Below are 16,834 nucleotides of genomic sequence, written 5' to 3' on the forward strand. Positions count from 1 at the left end.
TTTCTGACACCATGTTGGCAGAATGCTAAGGGGTGTGGTTTTCTCATGTTTAGATCGCTCATGGCTGCAGGAAAAGGTAAAAATTGAAAAACTGCAACAGAAAATCCAGCTAGCTCTTCAGCACGTCCTACAGAAGAATCACCGAGAAGACGGAATACTAACAAAGGTGAGAGCTGAAGGCTTGCCACTGACACAGCCTGATTATCCCTTGTCACAGTTCCTGCCAGCTGCTCTTAGACGTCATCGACCAGCCCCAAAAGTATCAGTAAGCAACAGGCTCCTGAAAAGAAAGAAATGTCTCCATTTCAAAAAAATGATCTTGGGCCAAAATTCAGGATAAATTCTATGTATTATCATTGGTTATAGTGTCCTGGAATAATAGAGCAATGGCAGCAATATACAGTCTGGAAATCTTTTTTTTAAATATTTTTATTTATTTATTTATTATTGTATTATTTAATTATTTTATTTTGTCAGGGCATAGGAGGGGTGTAATTAGGTTTATTTATTTTTAGAGAAGGTACTGGGGATTGAACCCAGGACCTCATGCATGCTAAGCATGCTCTCTACCACTAGAGCTATACCCTCCCCTCTAGACAGTCTGGAAATCCTACACCTATTTCATCAAAGATGGGCAGAAAGCATAATTAATGTTCTCCCTTGATACGAACTAGAGAGTTTAGAATTTAAATCTTTGCATTTAGAAGGAGGAGGTTATGAAGGACCAAAGCAATTAACCAAGATAACCATACATTCTAGTATTAGTTCTATTTCCATTAAATTCATTAGTAGTCAACAGTAAATGACTTCTGCATTTTCTTCATCAGTTTCTCATTACTACCCTGTATTCAAAGCATTAGGTTTCGTTTTTGCCAATTGTTATCTTTCACAATGAAAATATAATTAGGATGTCAATTTAAAATATGCTAGTGGAGGGGTCTCTCACCATAGAGAGAACCTAACACATGGACAAGATGGATGCTGTGGTGAAGACGTTTCTTAGAGGGGATTATTCTGTGTTGAGATCATCAGTTTGCACTGTACAGTGCTTTAGACTTTAAAAAGCACTTCTGCAAGCCATGTTATTATCCTCCACCCGTAAATGGTCAATGCTGGGACTTCCACCAGACTTCCTGACTTTTTTTTTTTTTTTTTCAATCATGGCCTTTTACTCAGACCCGGAATTGGTTTGTTACAGGCAGAGCTCCTTCTCAAGAAAAAAACTTTTTATCATTGGAGTTGACTAGCACTCGTTTTGCATAAAATATGCAGGGGATGCTGTCATCTCTGGTTGCAGTGACTTCAGCTACCCACGGGGCCCCCTTGCGCTCATCTCTGTCACATCTCTCCTTTCTCCCAAGGGGTAGAGGGCGGGGTTCAGGATGGTAGGGCAGAAAGCATGTTGGAATAGGAGGAGAAGATGAGAGACTTGGGTTCTTTTGCTTATGAACATCTTTTCAAGTTACTCAATTATTTGCCTTCAAAATCATGTTTAATATATACCTAGTTTTCTGTGATGTGCCTACATCATCATTAATTTTTACCTTCCTTCTATTACTGGACGTTTAAGTTGCTTCAAGTGTGTTTCACCCTGATAAACAATGTTGGAAAGGTCGTCTAGATTCCCCGATGTTTGCTTCTCACGTCTCTTCTGTCCTGACCACCTGTCCTTTCTTCCACTTGCAGTTAATATGCAAGGTGTCTACGTTAAGAGCCTTATGTGGACGACACACAGAAAAGCTAATGGCGTTTAAAGCAATATACCCAGACATTGTGCGACTTCACTTTCCTCCATTATACAAGGAGTTGTTCACTTCAGAATTTGAGCCAGCCATGCAGATCGATGGGTAAATGTATCAGCTAAGCACTTCTAGAATGTCTGAAGTACAAACAATGAAAAGCAAACCCACCAACAAACAAATTAACCGAGACACTTTACATGGCCCTGCACAGACCTGGAGCGCCAACACATTGCACATCCTTTGGTGATCGGGGTCAGGCAAAGGAGGGGAAACAATGAAAACAAATAAAAGTTGAACTTGTTTTTCTCATGCATATGATTTCCATTATGCCTACAGATATGGACCCTTTTTCTGTCTCGACTTCTTGATCGTTGACCTCTGTTTACAACAGAAGGCGGGTACTAAAGTTGGAGGATGTCTTTTTCTCGTAGCTCACTGCCCACAGACTTTCTACAGAGTCACCAGTCTGTCCTAACAGCAGAGAGTCCAGCGCTAATCGGTGACTGGCGTGCATAGCGGAGGTGGCAGCATAACTTTGCACAACTTGCTCTTTGTCTCATGAAGGAAGTTTTTATTTTTTTCACCGATTATTGCCAGTCAGCAGGATGGCACGAAAAGGGTCCATAGCACTAGCAACAAATAGCATTATAATATATTACAGGGTAAATGGGCATGAAGACTATATATAGCTAAAAGAGATATTGTTTATATATTGTTTTAATTAATATAAAATGTAGTTACTGGTGTAGCTTTTCCTGTTGAATTGATAAGGCACTTTCATTTTGCACCTTTTTTCTTTAAATTAAATGCTAGTAGCGTGTTCACTGTTGTGTCGCATGTGCACCAGAAACACAAGTTTAACTGAGAAGGCTTGGAAGGTACGTCGGGAGGTTTTTATGCTGCTGTTTACACAATGACTTTTAAAGGACTGGCTGGTCATATCTAGAAATCACGCTGTTGGATATTTTTTTTTTTTTAAGATGTGAATTTGGACTTAGAGCTCTCCCTAAATTGTACTTTGCTTTTTGGGAAGTTTAGGGATAGATGTGTTTACGCTTCATACAAAGTTGAAGGATGGATCGGTGCCGGGGATTTACGCCCTCACGCACATTATTTTTTTTAAAGCTTTTTAAAATGCCGCCTCGTGGTGGCTGGGGAGGAGAGGCTCATTTTGCACCATTCAGTAGTTACACAGGCTCAGTCTCAACTTGGAATTCTTATGCTTTGAGATCAGATTAGTAACCAGAATATTTATCGGAATCTAGCTTTTCTTAGAAGAAAGACCCAAAGATTATGTCAGGAGCAAGTGCACACTCCCCACATGAAGGCATGAAGCATTTACTTGTGAATGTTCATGTTCTTGGTATAATCCAGAAACCCTGAGAGTTCATCTCAGAGCGGACTATTGCTAGACTGACCGCCTCTCGATGGGATAATTCCGGAATACCGCTCTCCATATTTCACGGCCAGTGGAGAGGGAGACAATGGAGGCCTATGATGCTGAACCAGTTTCTCTTATTTAAATATCAGATATTTTAACCTTTAAAGTGAAGTTGATGCAAGCTGCAAACATTTACTTTTATATTTATCTTCACTAGAAAACTGTGGACTGTAATTTATTTTATTAAATATTTAGAAGATTGTTTGGCATTTGTGTTCAGGTAAGAAAGAACGAGTTTTTTTTTGTTTAATTTCATGGGTTTAGTTTTTTTTTTAAACAATTCCCAGTGGGGAAATGGAGAAGAAACAGTCTGATAGACAAGTGTGCATATTTTAAAAATAAGTGACCTTCAGGAACGTAGGCATTTCGATGATGGTTTTAGTCACCCTTGGGGTGGGATTCAAACTTCTGGTCTGACATCAAAGACCATGTTTGTACAGAAAAGAGACCACCTTCCCGTAGAGGTGGGAGTTTGCAAGCAGCCCTTTACAGGGAAGGAAGTGTCTCCTCTCCCGCCAGGGTCCCTCCTGAATCTTCCCGCAGGAATTCAACTCCTGACACTGTACTGGGTCCCCAAGTGCAGGCGTCCCAGAGCCCTCGCTCTGCGTTTAACTCCACTGACTTTCTGAATTGTTTCCTGAGGGCCTTGGGAAAGGGGAAGGGAGTGTTCACACAGAAATGTGTATGAAGCCTAAATAACATCTAAAAAAAATTTTTTTTTCAAAAATATAGTAAGAGTTTAACCAGAAATAGAAGACGAGAGTAATATTTACTTAAACTTCTTACAAGCGTGTAAAACTTTATGTGAGTGTTTATATAGAGAGGTAGCTATCAGCATATAGTATTTATATTTGGGCAAGAAGGGTTGAATCAGATTTTTAATTTAAATAAGCGTAGTTCCTATAAAGATCAATAGTATTTATACTCTGCAAAGAGTACCAAGCTTAGTTCAGTTATTTATTTCTCCATTTTTTTACCCCTGTTGTTTCTCCTTTGTGGGGGAAATGGTGTGTTTCTATTTTGGTTTTCTTTTGTTTTTTGTTTTTGTTTGTCATTCTGACTCACTAAATTGGGGGATGGTTTTATTAAAGTATATTAACTTCTTTTTAACCAAAGCTTTCTGAATATGACCAGCCTCAGGTGCTAGCTAGCGCATTAAAGAGCAACTAAACCTAATTCCAGTGTCCACTTGTGAAATGATGAGTACTGATTGAACTTCTCTAAGGGTGAGAGAGAACGCAATGTTGATCTTAAATTTTCCCAGAAAGGATTTTGCATGTACCCAATGCAAAAAAAAAAAAAAGATGCTCTAATCTCAGTAATAGTCACACCATGGTGACGTTGCTTTTGGAGTAAACCAAGATACGTTGACATGATGCTGCTACTGGGTCTTCCGGAAAGAAAAACAGGGTGTGGACTTTGAGAGCAAAGTACATCGACAGTGTAGGGACAGAATAATAGAGGCGGGCTTGGTGAAACGTGGGAACAACTGGCATTTGGAACGAGGTTGGGATCTGAAGTTAAACAACAATTTCGGTTGAAAAAATTATGAAGTACAGAAAAGGATGTGAAAACCTTTGTATTTTTATTTTCTTATTATAGAAACACCTCTGTGATGACACAAACTACTTGGCGATACAGAACAATTGTTCTTAATAGTTCTTATAATTAAAATTGCCTAAACTTAGATGTCCGATAGGCTTTTAAAGACTGGAATCACATCATTGTTATTCCGGCTACTATAATGCCTTTTATACAAATTTTTTTACATAGGGTAAATAAGGCTTTTATATAAAGCCTGCATACCTTCAGTTACAATGGTATCCAGATGGTTGCATTATATTGTGAAGAACCTGGCCTTGGTCACAATGAAAACAAAAGTGCAGAAGAAAGTGCTTTTGGGGACAGTTTGCAAATTGTGGTAAAGCTCTGGATTTTTTTTTTTTTTTAAGTGTTCAGCATCCTAATTTGCGTTAAAGCTATGGATTTTTATTTTTTCAGTCTTCAGCATCCTAATTCACCCTTTCTAACTTAAGGAAAACATTACTTAAGACACTGCTTCTAAGTTTGGTTGTTCTTTATAGTGTGGATACTCAGATCTCTGAGCGTATGGGGGTGGGCTGAGGGTCAGGTGAGGAGGGAGTGTGCGTGCGTGTGTGTGGTTTTCGTGCGTATGATGGTGTGTGTGTGTGTCGGACCGCTTCTAGGCTACTAAGTGTCAATGGAAAAGAAAATGTATTCAAAATACTTAAATCAAGACTAGAAGATGGGGAAAAAAAGATTTATTCTATACAAAGCCTTGTCTGGACCACTTTAGAGAGACTTCTATTTTTTTAACCCTTCTATAAATATTTGATGGCACTTGAAATATTCCTGCAATAAAATGTGATTTGTGTAAAGAAAAAAAAACAGATTTTGTAATGTGAAACAAAGAAAGAAAGTAATGTAATTTTCTAAAAAAAAAAATACAAACAAACAAACTTTGTATTATTTTCTTGATGGAATTTGTCTATCTGTCTTTGGAAAACTTTTTATTTCATTGAATGTGCCATAGTCGAAGTACGTGTTTTTCGTTTTAGACTAAAGGAATCGCTGTTTGTGTTCCGACATTCCAAAATGCAAAGCACCCTAGTAGAATCTTTGATGAAAAGGTTTAAGTAGGATGTAAGCTTCTCTCCTTGTTGCTTTTTTGCACATGTCCTTCATTCCTCTCTAGTGCAATATGTACATAGAGCACTTGCGGGTGTACCTTGATCCCTCAGGGAAAAATACATATTTGTACAGTTTTGGGGTTTTTTTTGGTTTGTTTTTTGTTTGATTTTGTTGGGGTTTTTTTTTTTCATTTTGTTTTGTTTTGGTTGGTTTTCCTTTTGTTTTTGGCTAAGGAATGTCGATTGAATCACTTGTTATTGTTGAGGGGCAGCCAGATAATAATCCTAAAGCCACTGTTTCCAACATTGATTGTTTAAATCATGTGTCCTTCCAGTGCTATGAAGATTAATAATAATAAAAAGTTATTTTCTGACAGTTCTTTGTGCTGATTGGTGAAAAAAAAAGGGGAAATAAGCACCTTATGATTGACTTACTGTGAATGACAATCCATCTTGAGATCAACACTAGAAGCCCTATCATTTTGGAGTTGGGGTTAAGAGTCAGAAACAATGTGCTCAGGGATCTTCTAAAACTCTTAAAAACAGGGTGGCCAGTACTACTGGGACAAAATTGTGTTTTTTATTGTTAATAGTAATGATAATACTATCCCTCCAAGGCACAAATGAACTGTGTAGAGCTGCGTGTGTGTAGTGTGTGTATAAACTATTCACTATTGTCTCGTTTTGTTCAGTTCAAAATGTATATGTTCTTCAGTCTTGTGTGCTTAAAAACACTGAGTAACTTCCAAAGCAGTACAAGGCAATGCCAGCATGTTCAAAAGATAAACTAATAGGTAATATACCAACAGAGACTTCAAAGTACAGTCCTGCATACTCCACTTACTATTTCTCTACTAATTAAAATATTCATGATAAATATACTTACAGCATTATATATTAAAAACTACTTCAAATTCTACATAACATGGATAAAAATTTTAAAAGCCAGTAATGAGATGAGAGCCCTGCCCATCAGTGAAATGAGAGAGGGAAAAGGTGAAACTTTTCTTTTCCCCAAATACCAGCAAATAATTCCTTTTTTCACAATGTTCTCCTCTAGAAACAAACCAAAAAACTCCCTTTATTTCACACAATTCTTCTACATTTGTAGTTTTTATCTGTTGAATTAATGTTTAAAGACATGCAGGACTCACATGAGCCAGCCTTTAGGGTTATATTTTACATTTTTTGAAATATTTTGAAAGTACTATTTCCATATATTACTTTCCGTCAGTGAATCTCAGTTGGCTTTGATTCTTCCACACCTGGAATACACATTCAGAAGAAGCTTTACAGTTTTCTTACTACCACTGAAGAGCATAATCTGGAATAACTTTCCATGTCGTTTAGCTAAAAAAGTAAACCTTTACCTTATTGTTTTTGACAATAAAGACTATGGAAAATGACCAAAATCTCTCTCTCACTCTCCCCACACATGTATATGCATACACACACGGAGGTTGTTGACATGTTTACCTATTGTAACATTTGTTGCCACTTCTTTCTTATAAAGATATGACAGCAGAAGCCCACAGAAGCAACTTTATATTATGGATCAGACAGTATGCCCAGAAATTCAAGGGCAGCAGTGAATCATCTCTTGCCAAGAGTCTATGATACAGGTCTTCATTGCATTCTCAAAACACCAGTATTATTAAAGAGGTTCCACCAAATATGATTAAAGAGACCTTCCTTTTATTGTTTATTCTTAAGAAATTAGAAGGCTGGCAAGCAATGGCTTTACAAAGCAGCTGGTTTCACTTCTGGGTCTGTTTGCTTGTTTGGATAAGTAAGATCACTTTTGTCTGGCTCTCAGAACAATTTCTGAAATAATCCAGAAGCCTGGCTTCATACCAAGGAAACATCGTAAATGGGGGAGACTCCATGTTGAACCAGACCCTCAGAACTTAGAGCAATAAACACATTCAGTCATTTTATTTATTTATTTATAAATGAATGACAGAACATTCAATCCAAATAGGAACCATGTTTTTTTCAGCGATGCAACTTGACATGGAGTCTTGTGTTAAGAAAATCAACATGAGGTTTTAAGTAGATGCCTAGAAAATCTGTGTTGGCTGTTTAGTCTATTTGCCACCTTAGCAATATCACTCATCTTTTTCTTTTTTCCTTCTGAGAACTGATGAAAGATGGCTTGCTATTAGCTTTGACGTGCTGCACGTGCCATTACGTTGTTCTCCAAGAGCAATTCAATTCTCTCCCATGTTCGTGTGCGATTCCTTTCTAACTCATTATTACTTTGATGTGGATGAATACTATTTCTAGGAACTTGGTTATCATTGAACAGATTGCATATGTAAATGCAGATAATTCTTGAGCAATATAGTGAATATGATTTCACACAAAAAAAAAAATAAAATCCGTATGTACTGTACACATCTTCCTGAATCCAAAATTCTCTTCTTATCTACGGTGGTTTGAAATTTCATATACAACAGTGGTAAATCTTTAAACATTAGGACATTAGCTGGCTGCTTCTTTAAATGTTCCTGTATTGTCCGCCTGCTCCTTTTGTGGAGATGTGTTTTTGTATTGGATGTTTGGGCCAATGGGAGGCTTCAAGCTACAACATATTTTCCCAGTTTAAATATATTTAACATATGACAAACCCCAGACAAGGCTTTTAATATGTATAAAGAACTGCAGTGTTAGGTGGTTTATTTGCAAACCGTTTTCAATGTTGTCCATTTTTATGGCACCTTTAACAATATTCTTGTTTCCAAAGTACAAAAAAAAAAAAAAAATAGGTTAAATAATCTAGCCATAACTGAATGTCAAGCAATAAAACAAATGACTTTTGTGCATAGACTTAAAAAAATACAAATTTTAGACATCTGCATGTAAATGCAATCTCTTGTTTACTGCTTTCTTCAACTTGAGCAATTGATTCCTTATTTACTATTAACTTAAGAACTTGTAATGGCCTGTAAACATTTTCTCTCTTACTCTTCTTTCAAATTTACCTTCGTCCCTGCTTTTGAGTCATAATATTTAATGTTGTTCTGCACATCTCTATACAGTTAACTTTTTGGCTTTCATTCTGTATAGATAAGAAAATGTTATATTATAAACAGCCTACTCAGTGCAAATATTTATCTGTTTATCAAATCCACAATATGCTGTATAATACTGGTTTTACTATATAATCTATTTTAGACATAGCTGTTTAGAACTAGAGTGTGCTATTTTTGTGTTTTTCTGATGTGTGGTGCTAGATAAGTTACTTTTGTGAACAACAAAAAAAAACCCTTTTATTCCTAGACAATACCACCTTTGGGTCTTGTTAATTTCACTGAGTATAACTATATATTTGTATATATATACATATATATATATCTACCTGTGCCCAACTGGCAGCTGTATCAGAGTGCTGGATTTGGGACATGCTTTTCTCTTTAAATACATAATATCATTATATAAATTATTCTAGAGTGTATTTAATTAGGATAAAATTACTTCCTTAGTATGGATATTTGACATCTATAGGGTGAATTTGTTTATAAATATGGATCTATGAAAACTTATTAGCATTTACTTTATGTTTGCTACTTGGCTTTATACCGTATCTCCTGAGCTGAGAAATAATTTGCCAGGCCTTCAAGCTCCTAAAGAAACACTCTAGTTTAACGGAGTGGTTATTTTTTTCTTACTAAGGAATTATATTATTGGCACCTGACAGAGTTGTGTACTTAGCTCCTATTATAGACAATAGGTACTTGTTTAAAATCTCCTTGGTGGCTTGATGGCAGAATAAACCTTTCCCCTCCTACCTGAGCCATGAGAAATGTAGAGACGTCCGCTGTCATGGTGGAACGTGGGCCATAAGCAAATTTGACAAGGGATGTTCTGTGTGAATATAACCTCAACCAGTTCCATGAACTGAGTGAAGGACTTTCCTTTTTAAAGTCATTTAATAATGAGCTTAGTTAAACTCTTTCCCCTGTTCTCCCGAGACCTATTGGCATTGTAAAGTCAAAGTGTATCAAATATCTAACTAAGGATGTAGTTAACCTTATTAAATATTGGTTAGAATTGTTCTGTACTATTACTGAATTTGTAAGATCTTTAGCAAAGATTTTTGAGCAATTTATAAATATAGAGCAAATGTTTCTGTTTACTGCACTTTTTGTAATTGAAGGTGATAAATTCTCAAGCCATGGTTATTGGCTTCCATGCACTGAATATTTGCCCACAATTCTAGACATTTTCCATTTTTATGGAAGAGTTGCTGTTACCTTAATTATAAATGCAATCATGTGGTTAATGAGAGCTAATGCTAATAGTTAACCTTTTAAAGTGAATTGGCTACCGTTTAGGGAGACATCTCCTTTAATACAAATCACATCATTCCTTATTGCTTCGCTTAGAAAGGGATTGAAATCTTTTTTTTAGCACCATTTAGTATCCTTAGCTTCCTGAGGATGGTGATTATATCTCTTTGTGTCTGCACAATGGCCAGCACATGTCAGCATTTGGTAATTGTTAAATGACATCAAGTGTGCCCCAATTCAAACTGTTTTCCTGGGTTGTTTTGGTAAATTTACAAAGTATGCCAAGCCTTATGGTTAATGTTTTCTTCTAAAACTGAGTATGAAAGCCACATTTTAAAAGACCACATGAAATGCTGATTCTAATTGTGTGTAGGTCTTGAGGATTAAGCACACAAATTTCACAAAACTCTGTGAGTAACAAACTCAGCCTTCTGTAAATATACATGCCAGTTTGGAAATGGTAATACTGTACCTATGAATATATGCTGTCTGTTTTGTGTACAGTATGTAAAAACTCCTTTTCTGCCACACTAAAAAAATGCAAGCCATTTATGGGAATCCTAAAAATAGTATTGTACTAAAACTTTGCTAATGATCTTTATTAGAGATCATCCAACTTTTCACTTACATTGGGTTTTCTTTTCAATTCACTCTTACAGTAGTCTGCTTATTTCCAGCTGTTTGTTATTTTATTGAGTCCTGAATTTAAAAAAAAAATATTTTGATTCATTTTGTAAATACAAGCTGTAAAAAAAAAAAGAGAGATTTAATGTTGTCTTTTAAATACTCCGATTTTCATTCTAATATGAATGTTGTTATATTGTACTTAGAAACTGTACCTTTAATATTACATTACCTTTATTAAAAGTGCATTGAACACATCAATTTTAGATGTGCTTTATGTACTGTTATCCTATAATAAAATTTCAGCTTCTAATGGAACACTTGCCTTGTTTTCCTTCTTTTTTCTTGGTTCTCGAGTTGCATTGCACAGCGTTTTCTAGCTTACATCTTGTCTCCAGAGAATCTTGCTACTCAAAGTGTGGTCCACGGACCAGTAGCACTGGCATCACCTGCGACGGTGACCTTGTTAGAAATGCACAAATCCCAGGCACCACCCCAGACCTACTAAATCAGAATGTGCATTTTTACAGGATCCCCCAGGTGACTGGTCTGCATATCAAGGTTTGAGAAGCATGGGTCTGTAGTGTAGTACTTAAAAAAAAAAAATCATTCATTTCTATTTTGCAGGAGAAAAAAAACCTATACAAGGATCAAGCCACCCTCTGATCAGGAAAGGCAAAGAAAGAAATTTTAATTGGCGAAGTAACGTCTGTTGATTGGTAGTAGCTGCCAGCAATGCAGAATTGAGAATTCTGAGGCTGTCTCCTGACTCAAAGGAGAAGGGTGCTCTGACCAAACCCTCTCCCAGGAGGGGAGAAATCCCAAACGCACACTATGTCATCTTTGCTTAAGAAATCATTACAGTGAAATGTCAGAAGGATGCCGAAGACTTTAATGATGCCAGAGACTTAAAAATCTGACTTTACCTGGGCTATCATTGCCCCATCCCAGCCCCACCCCTTCTCCAGAGTAGATCAGATAGGAGTAAACCAATAAAAGTTAACATCAGTTAAATATCACACCATTTCAGCCATGCCAAACCTCCTCGTAAGTAATTTTCTAAGTAATCTCGACACTCAAATGATGAAATGTTCTGAAGTCAGAATAAAGGCAACAGAGTTGGCCTTTTCCTCTGCCCACACTCTACAATACCTAAGCGTCTCTGGCACTTAGTAAAATACATATTTGAAATATCCCCCAAAATTGCTGCGTATAACAAACATCATGAAACACACTGCTGGATCCCCAGCATTTCTGAAGGCAAGCCGAGACTCCCAGTGGTGGCAGAAGCCTCTTGCGAGGTCAACAGGCACTCCCTCCCTTCCCTGTACCACTGGTTGTGAACTGGAGGAAAATGCTGTTTTTTTTTCCCTACCGTCATTTATCTCTGATGTTGTAAGGAGCTAACATACTGAACTTTGTGCACTTACTTTTTTTAAAAAATTTTCCCATTTTTAAAATTGAAGTATAGTTGATTTACAACGTTCTATTAGTTTCTGGTATACAGCATAGGCATTCAGATATATATATATTCTTTTTCCCGGCAGGTTATTACAAACCATTGAATATAGTTCCCTGTGCTGTGCTGTAGGACCTTGTTGTTTTATCTATTCTGTACACAGTAGTTTGTATCTGCCGATCCCAAACTCCCAATTTATCCCTCCCACCCCTCTCCCCACCCCATAACCATAAGTTTGTTTTCTATGTCGATTAGTCTCTTTCTGTTTTGTAAATAAGTTCATTTGTGTCATGTTTTTTATAGTCCACATATAAGTGATATCATATGAAATTTGTCTTTCTCTGACTGACTTACTTCACTTAGTATGATAATCTCTAGGTCCACCCATGTTGTGCATTTAATTCGATCTTGAATTTTTCTTTTCTCCTTTGAAGGGGAAATACTGACTCTAGTAAAATATAGTTATGTCTCAGTAATCTGCTATTTAACTGCTTGATAGACTTCTCAAACAGTATTTTTAATTCCAGAATGACTTCTTTGTGGGGGAGAAGTTGCTTCAACTATTCATTGTTCTGTGCTTAGAGAGGAAAAATTAATTTTAGTATTAGCCCCATTCAAAATTAATTATGATTGTCACCTCCTAGCAAGTCTCACATCCACCTACTACCATTCTTTTTTTAATCCTTCCAATAAAATACACACTGTATTCTAAAGAAAAACAGAAATGACTGTTCAGTTGTGTGCTTGGAATTCTCTCTCTCGTCAACCACTCTCTGTGGAAGAGTTCGGTGTTCCCTATAAAAGACCAGCATTCAGATGAAGTTATTTCTGGATCTTTTTTTAGCCCAGGGAATATGTTATACAGAATACAACAAAATATGCTTTAGAAAATATTGTCTTCTGAGTGGAAAACTTTGTACACATTCTGTTGTGACACAGCATATCCTAGACACAGCATAGCTAGTATTTTTCTGGTTTTCGAGAGAAGTAATTCCCTCCCCGCTTGAAATATCATTTATTGGTGAAAAATCCGATTGGAACAAACCTCTATTGGCAACAGTATTTCGGCCATTAGTTTCTGAATCGATTAGTAGATTGAAACCTCTTTGCTAGAGGGCTATTTCTGAATTCTTATTTTGAAAGGAACTTATGGATGATTATAAATTCATGAAGCAATTCCCTGAGTGAAGTAGTTACCAACTATAAATTCTCCAAGGCCAAGTTCACCCCAAATCAAGCCAAGGAAGCTCATTAGCTGAGAGGTAGGAAGATAACTTGGTACTGATAAAAAAATAGATGATCTTGCACATTTCTCTGTCTTGATTTGGTCTGCAGGAAGAAATACACATCTAACAACAACTCTGACAACCTCATTTAACCAGGTGCTTGCAGTTTTCAACCTTCTTTTTGAAATTTTGGTCCAACAAAACATTTTATAGACTCAAAATAAGTACTGTTATAAATTCTTTCAAAATGATACTGGCTTTTCATTTAATTTACAAATTTGTTTCTCATTTTAGCAGAAACAGAAACCAGATCTTTCTTCTGCTTGAATATCCACAGAATAAAATGGAACAACCTCTTTGAAAAACAGTTTGGCAGCATCTTAAATAGTGGAACATAAACTTACCATTCAACTCAACAATTCTATTCCTAAGTATCTGCCCAAGGAAATGAAAACACAAAGTTCACACAAAGACTTATATACAAATGTTCGTAACAATATTACTCATAGCAATAAAGTGAAAACCATCTAATGTCCATTAAGTGTTGAATGGATAAACAAAATGGGGCATAAACATAAATGTGCTACTATTCAGCAAAAAACAAACAAACAAAAAACAACTAATACTTGCTACTACATGGATGGTCCTCAAAAATGGATGATCTGCTAGGAGAAAGAACCCAGATGCAAAAGACTGTACCTTGTATCATTTCACTTGTATGATAGATCCAGAAAAGGCAAGTCTGGGGAATCACAAAGCAGCTTAGTGTTTGCCTGAGGTTGGGGGTGGGAAGAAAGATTAACTGCAAATGAGCACGTTAGATTTTTCAGGACAATGGAAATGTTCTAAAACGTGTAGTGTTGCTGGTTGCAAAACTGTACGTTTACTAAAAATCGGTGAATAACTAAATTGGGTGAATTTTATAGTACATAGATTACACCTCAATAAAGCTATTTTACACACACACACACACACACACACACACACACATTCACTGGTTTCTCTATCATCCAGAGAAAACATTCCAAACTTTCAAGCTCTCTAGCACAGCACGAAGACTCTCTCTGGCCCCCAGTCCAACTGCCTTCATTTCCCCCAGCCAGCAATACAGTAGCTTTCCCCCTTCCCCACAACATGCATCACACTTCTGCGCTTTTCACACCCACTAAATCACAGCCCCTTCTTGACCCAGTGAACTCCTTCTCATCCTTCAAGACCCAATGTAAATTAAATTTTCTCTCTGAAGTAGTCTCTAAACTGTCTCAGTGAGAATGGTCTCATTCTTTATTGTGTATAATATGCATGTCTATGTGTTGTCAACTTAAATAAAAACACACAACATGAACGCTGTAAGTTTCAGTTTTACTTAGGGCCTTACTGAGGAGTATAGCTCAGGAGACAGCCTCTCAGATAGCTCTGAGGAACTGCTCCAAAGAGGTAAGGGGGAGGCCAGTATACATGTGATTCTGGTGAAGGGGTACCTATAACCAGACACACATCTCAGGAGAAGGTTGCTGCTAGTCAGGAGGAACAGATATTTCAGTTAATGATTTTAGTGCTTTTCTAAGTATGGGAGGATGCCAGAATCCAGGTTCATAAAAAAAATCTCTCTTGCAAATATCTATCTAAATGCCAGTTGTGCGAGTTTTTCCAGAGGACACAGTGCCTCATTTCTGATCTCTGTCCTGAACTCCTTTCAGGGTGTATTTAAAGGTCAGCGTTTGCAGTGGCTAATGACTTGTAGAGCCAGATGGCAAGTGACATTCTTTAGTTGGCAGTGCATTATTACTTATTTATATCATAATCATTTGTTAACAATGCTGCCCCCCACTGTGGGTTGTTGGGTTTATTTGCTTATTTGTTTGTTTTTGACATAAAAGTATATACTAACATCCAGTATTTTTTGAGCATTTACCCTTGGCTGTGCACTTTTTACATACTACTTCTAATCCTCACAACAAACCTGTAGGTGAGACGTTGCCTCACCCATTACCCAGATGAGGAAACTGAGGCACCACATGTCTAAGATCACATCTTCAGTAAGCAGGAAAACTGAGATACAAACCCATACTGGCTGGACTCCAAAAATCCATGTTCTTTTCATTAAACAGCTTCTGGTTTACAAAGAGCATAAAGAGGAAAGGATGCATATATTTAATGTATTTTAATGGCAAAAGTTATGAGAACTGATTTGTAGTCTCAGTTTCATCACTGATCATGTAATGTTGGTAAAGTCACTTGACATGTGGGCCTCAGTTTCCTTATCAGGAAAACAAAAGGGTTGGACTAGATAATCTCCAAAGTTCCTTCTGGCTCTAAAAATTCTGATTCTGTGTGCTATCTTGCAACCACCGGAACTCAGATACATGGAACAAGAGCACAGAGTTTGTTGATAATCTGTATCTCAGCACAGGCCAGATCTAGCGATGTTACCATGCCACATGACCATGGCTGGTATACCCCAGCAACATGAGTGCTTGAGCAGTTCTTGAGCAGACTAGGACAGGAATCCCAATTCTGCATGCCTTGCAAGATAGTATCCAACACGTAAACCTCTATACTACCTTGATGGCCATCTCTGTCCTAGCACATGTGTCCACATCACTCACCCAATAAGAAATGTTACCCCACAGTGCTAAGCACTGCACCAGTTGATTTGCAAGCATTCACAAGCCGTCTCCTAACCAGCCTCTTCCCTACCACTCATTCAGTACGGTGTCAGATAACACCTCTTAACACAGATATGCTCTGATTGTGTCATTCCCCTCCTTATAAGCTCCCTCTTCCTTCCAGCATTCTATTTCTTATACAATAAATTCAAAATCCTTAGTCTGGCTTGTAAAGTCTTCTACGGACTGGTTCTAACCTATTTTTCCAAAGCTCTTTCCTCTACTACTCTTCAGAGACTTTGCATTGCAGGCAAAATAAACCATCTAAGGGTCCCTGTGTTCAAGGGAGATTTTTAACATAAGTATAATTTTTATGTAAACATAATTTTAAACAATATCGTAAATCATTCCAAAATTTAGAACATGCTTTCGCTAGCATACAAACTGGACTCTATTCATACAATAGGCTTACTCAGCTCCTTGTGCTGGTCTCTGCCTAGAATGTCCTTTCCCATCATCCACAAACTTCAAATTCTTCAATGAACTGACATGTCAGGTGCCCAATGTGGTAACTGACATGTAAGTACTCATAGATGTCTTTAGCTATTCAAAGACTGCTTTCTGTCCCTCTCTCCAGTAATTTCTCTCCCTCTCTGAACTCACACAGTCTTTTCAATAATACCTCTTTTGTGTAGCTTATCACTTTCTATTTCGTTTTGAAATTATTTAATGTGTGTGTTAGATTTCCAATGATCAAAAAGCTCTTGGAAAAACCCGTATTGGGTCTGAG

The 16,834-nt window shown here is 37.1% G+C and overlaps 1 protein-coding gene across 6 annotated transcripts in view; it reads left to right on the forward strand.

Annotated features, from left to right (window-relative positions):
- RORA (RAR related orphan receptor A) overlaps window positions 1-11,068 on the forward strand; it is a 699,387-nt gene extending 688,319 nt beyond the window's left edge. For all 6 annotated transcript variants that reach the window (XM_031452959.2, XM_031452958.2, XM_031452957.2 and 3 more), the window contains 2 exons: window positions 54-166; window positions 1,687-11,068. In XM_031452959.2, the coding sequence (XP_031308819.1) occupies window positions 54-166; window positions 1,687-1,851 (278 nt within the window). In that variant the 3' untranslated portion in view covers window positions 1,852-11,068. The remainder of the gene's footprint in view (window positions 1-53; window positions 167-1,686) is intronic.
- The last annotated feature ends 5,766 nt before the right edge of the window (window positions 11,069-16,834 follow it).

The sequence above is a fragment of the Camelus dromedarius genome, chromosome 5, assembly GCF_036321535.1.
Source record: "Camelus dromedarius isolate mCamDro1 chromosome 5, mCamDro1.pat, whole genome shotgun sequence".
NCBI lineage: Eukaryota > Metazoa > Chordata > Mammalia > Artiodactyla > Camelidae > Camelus > Camelus dromedarius.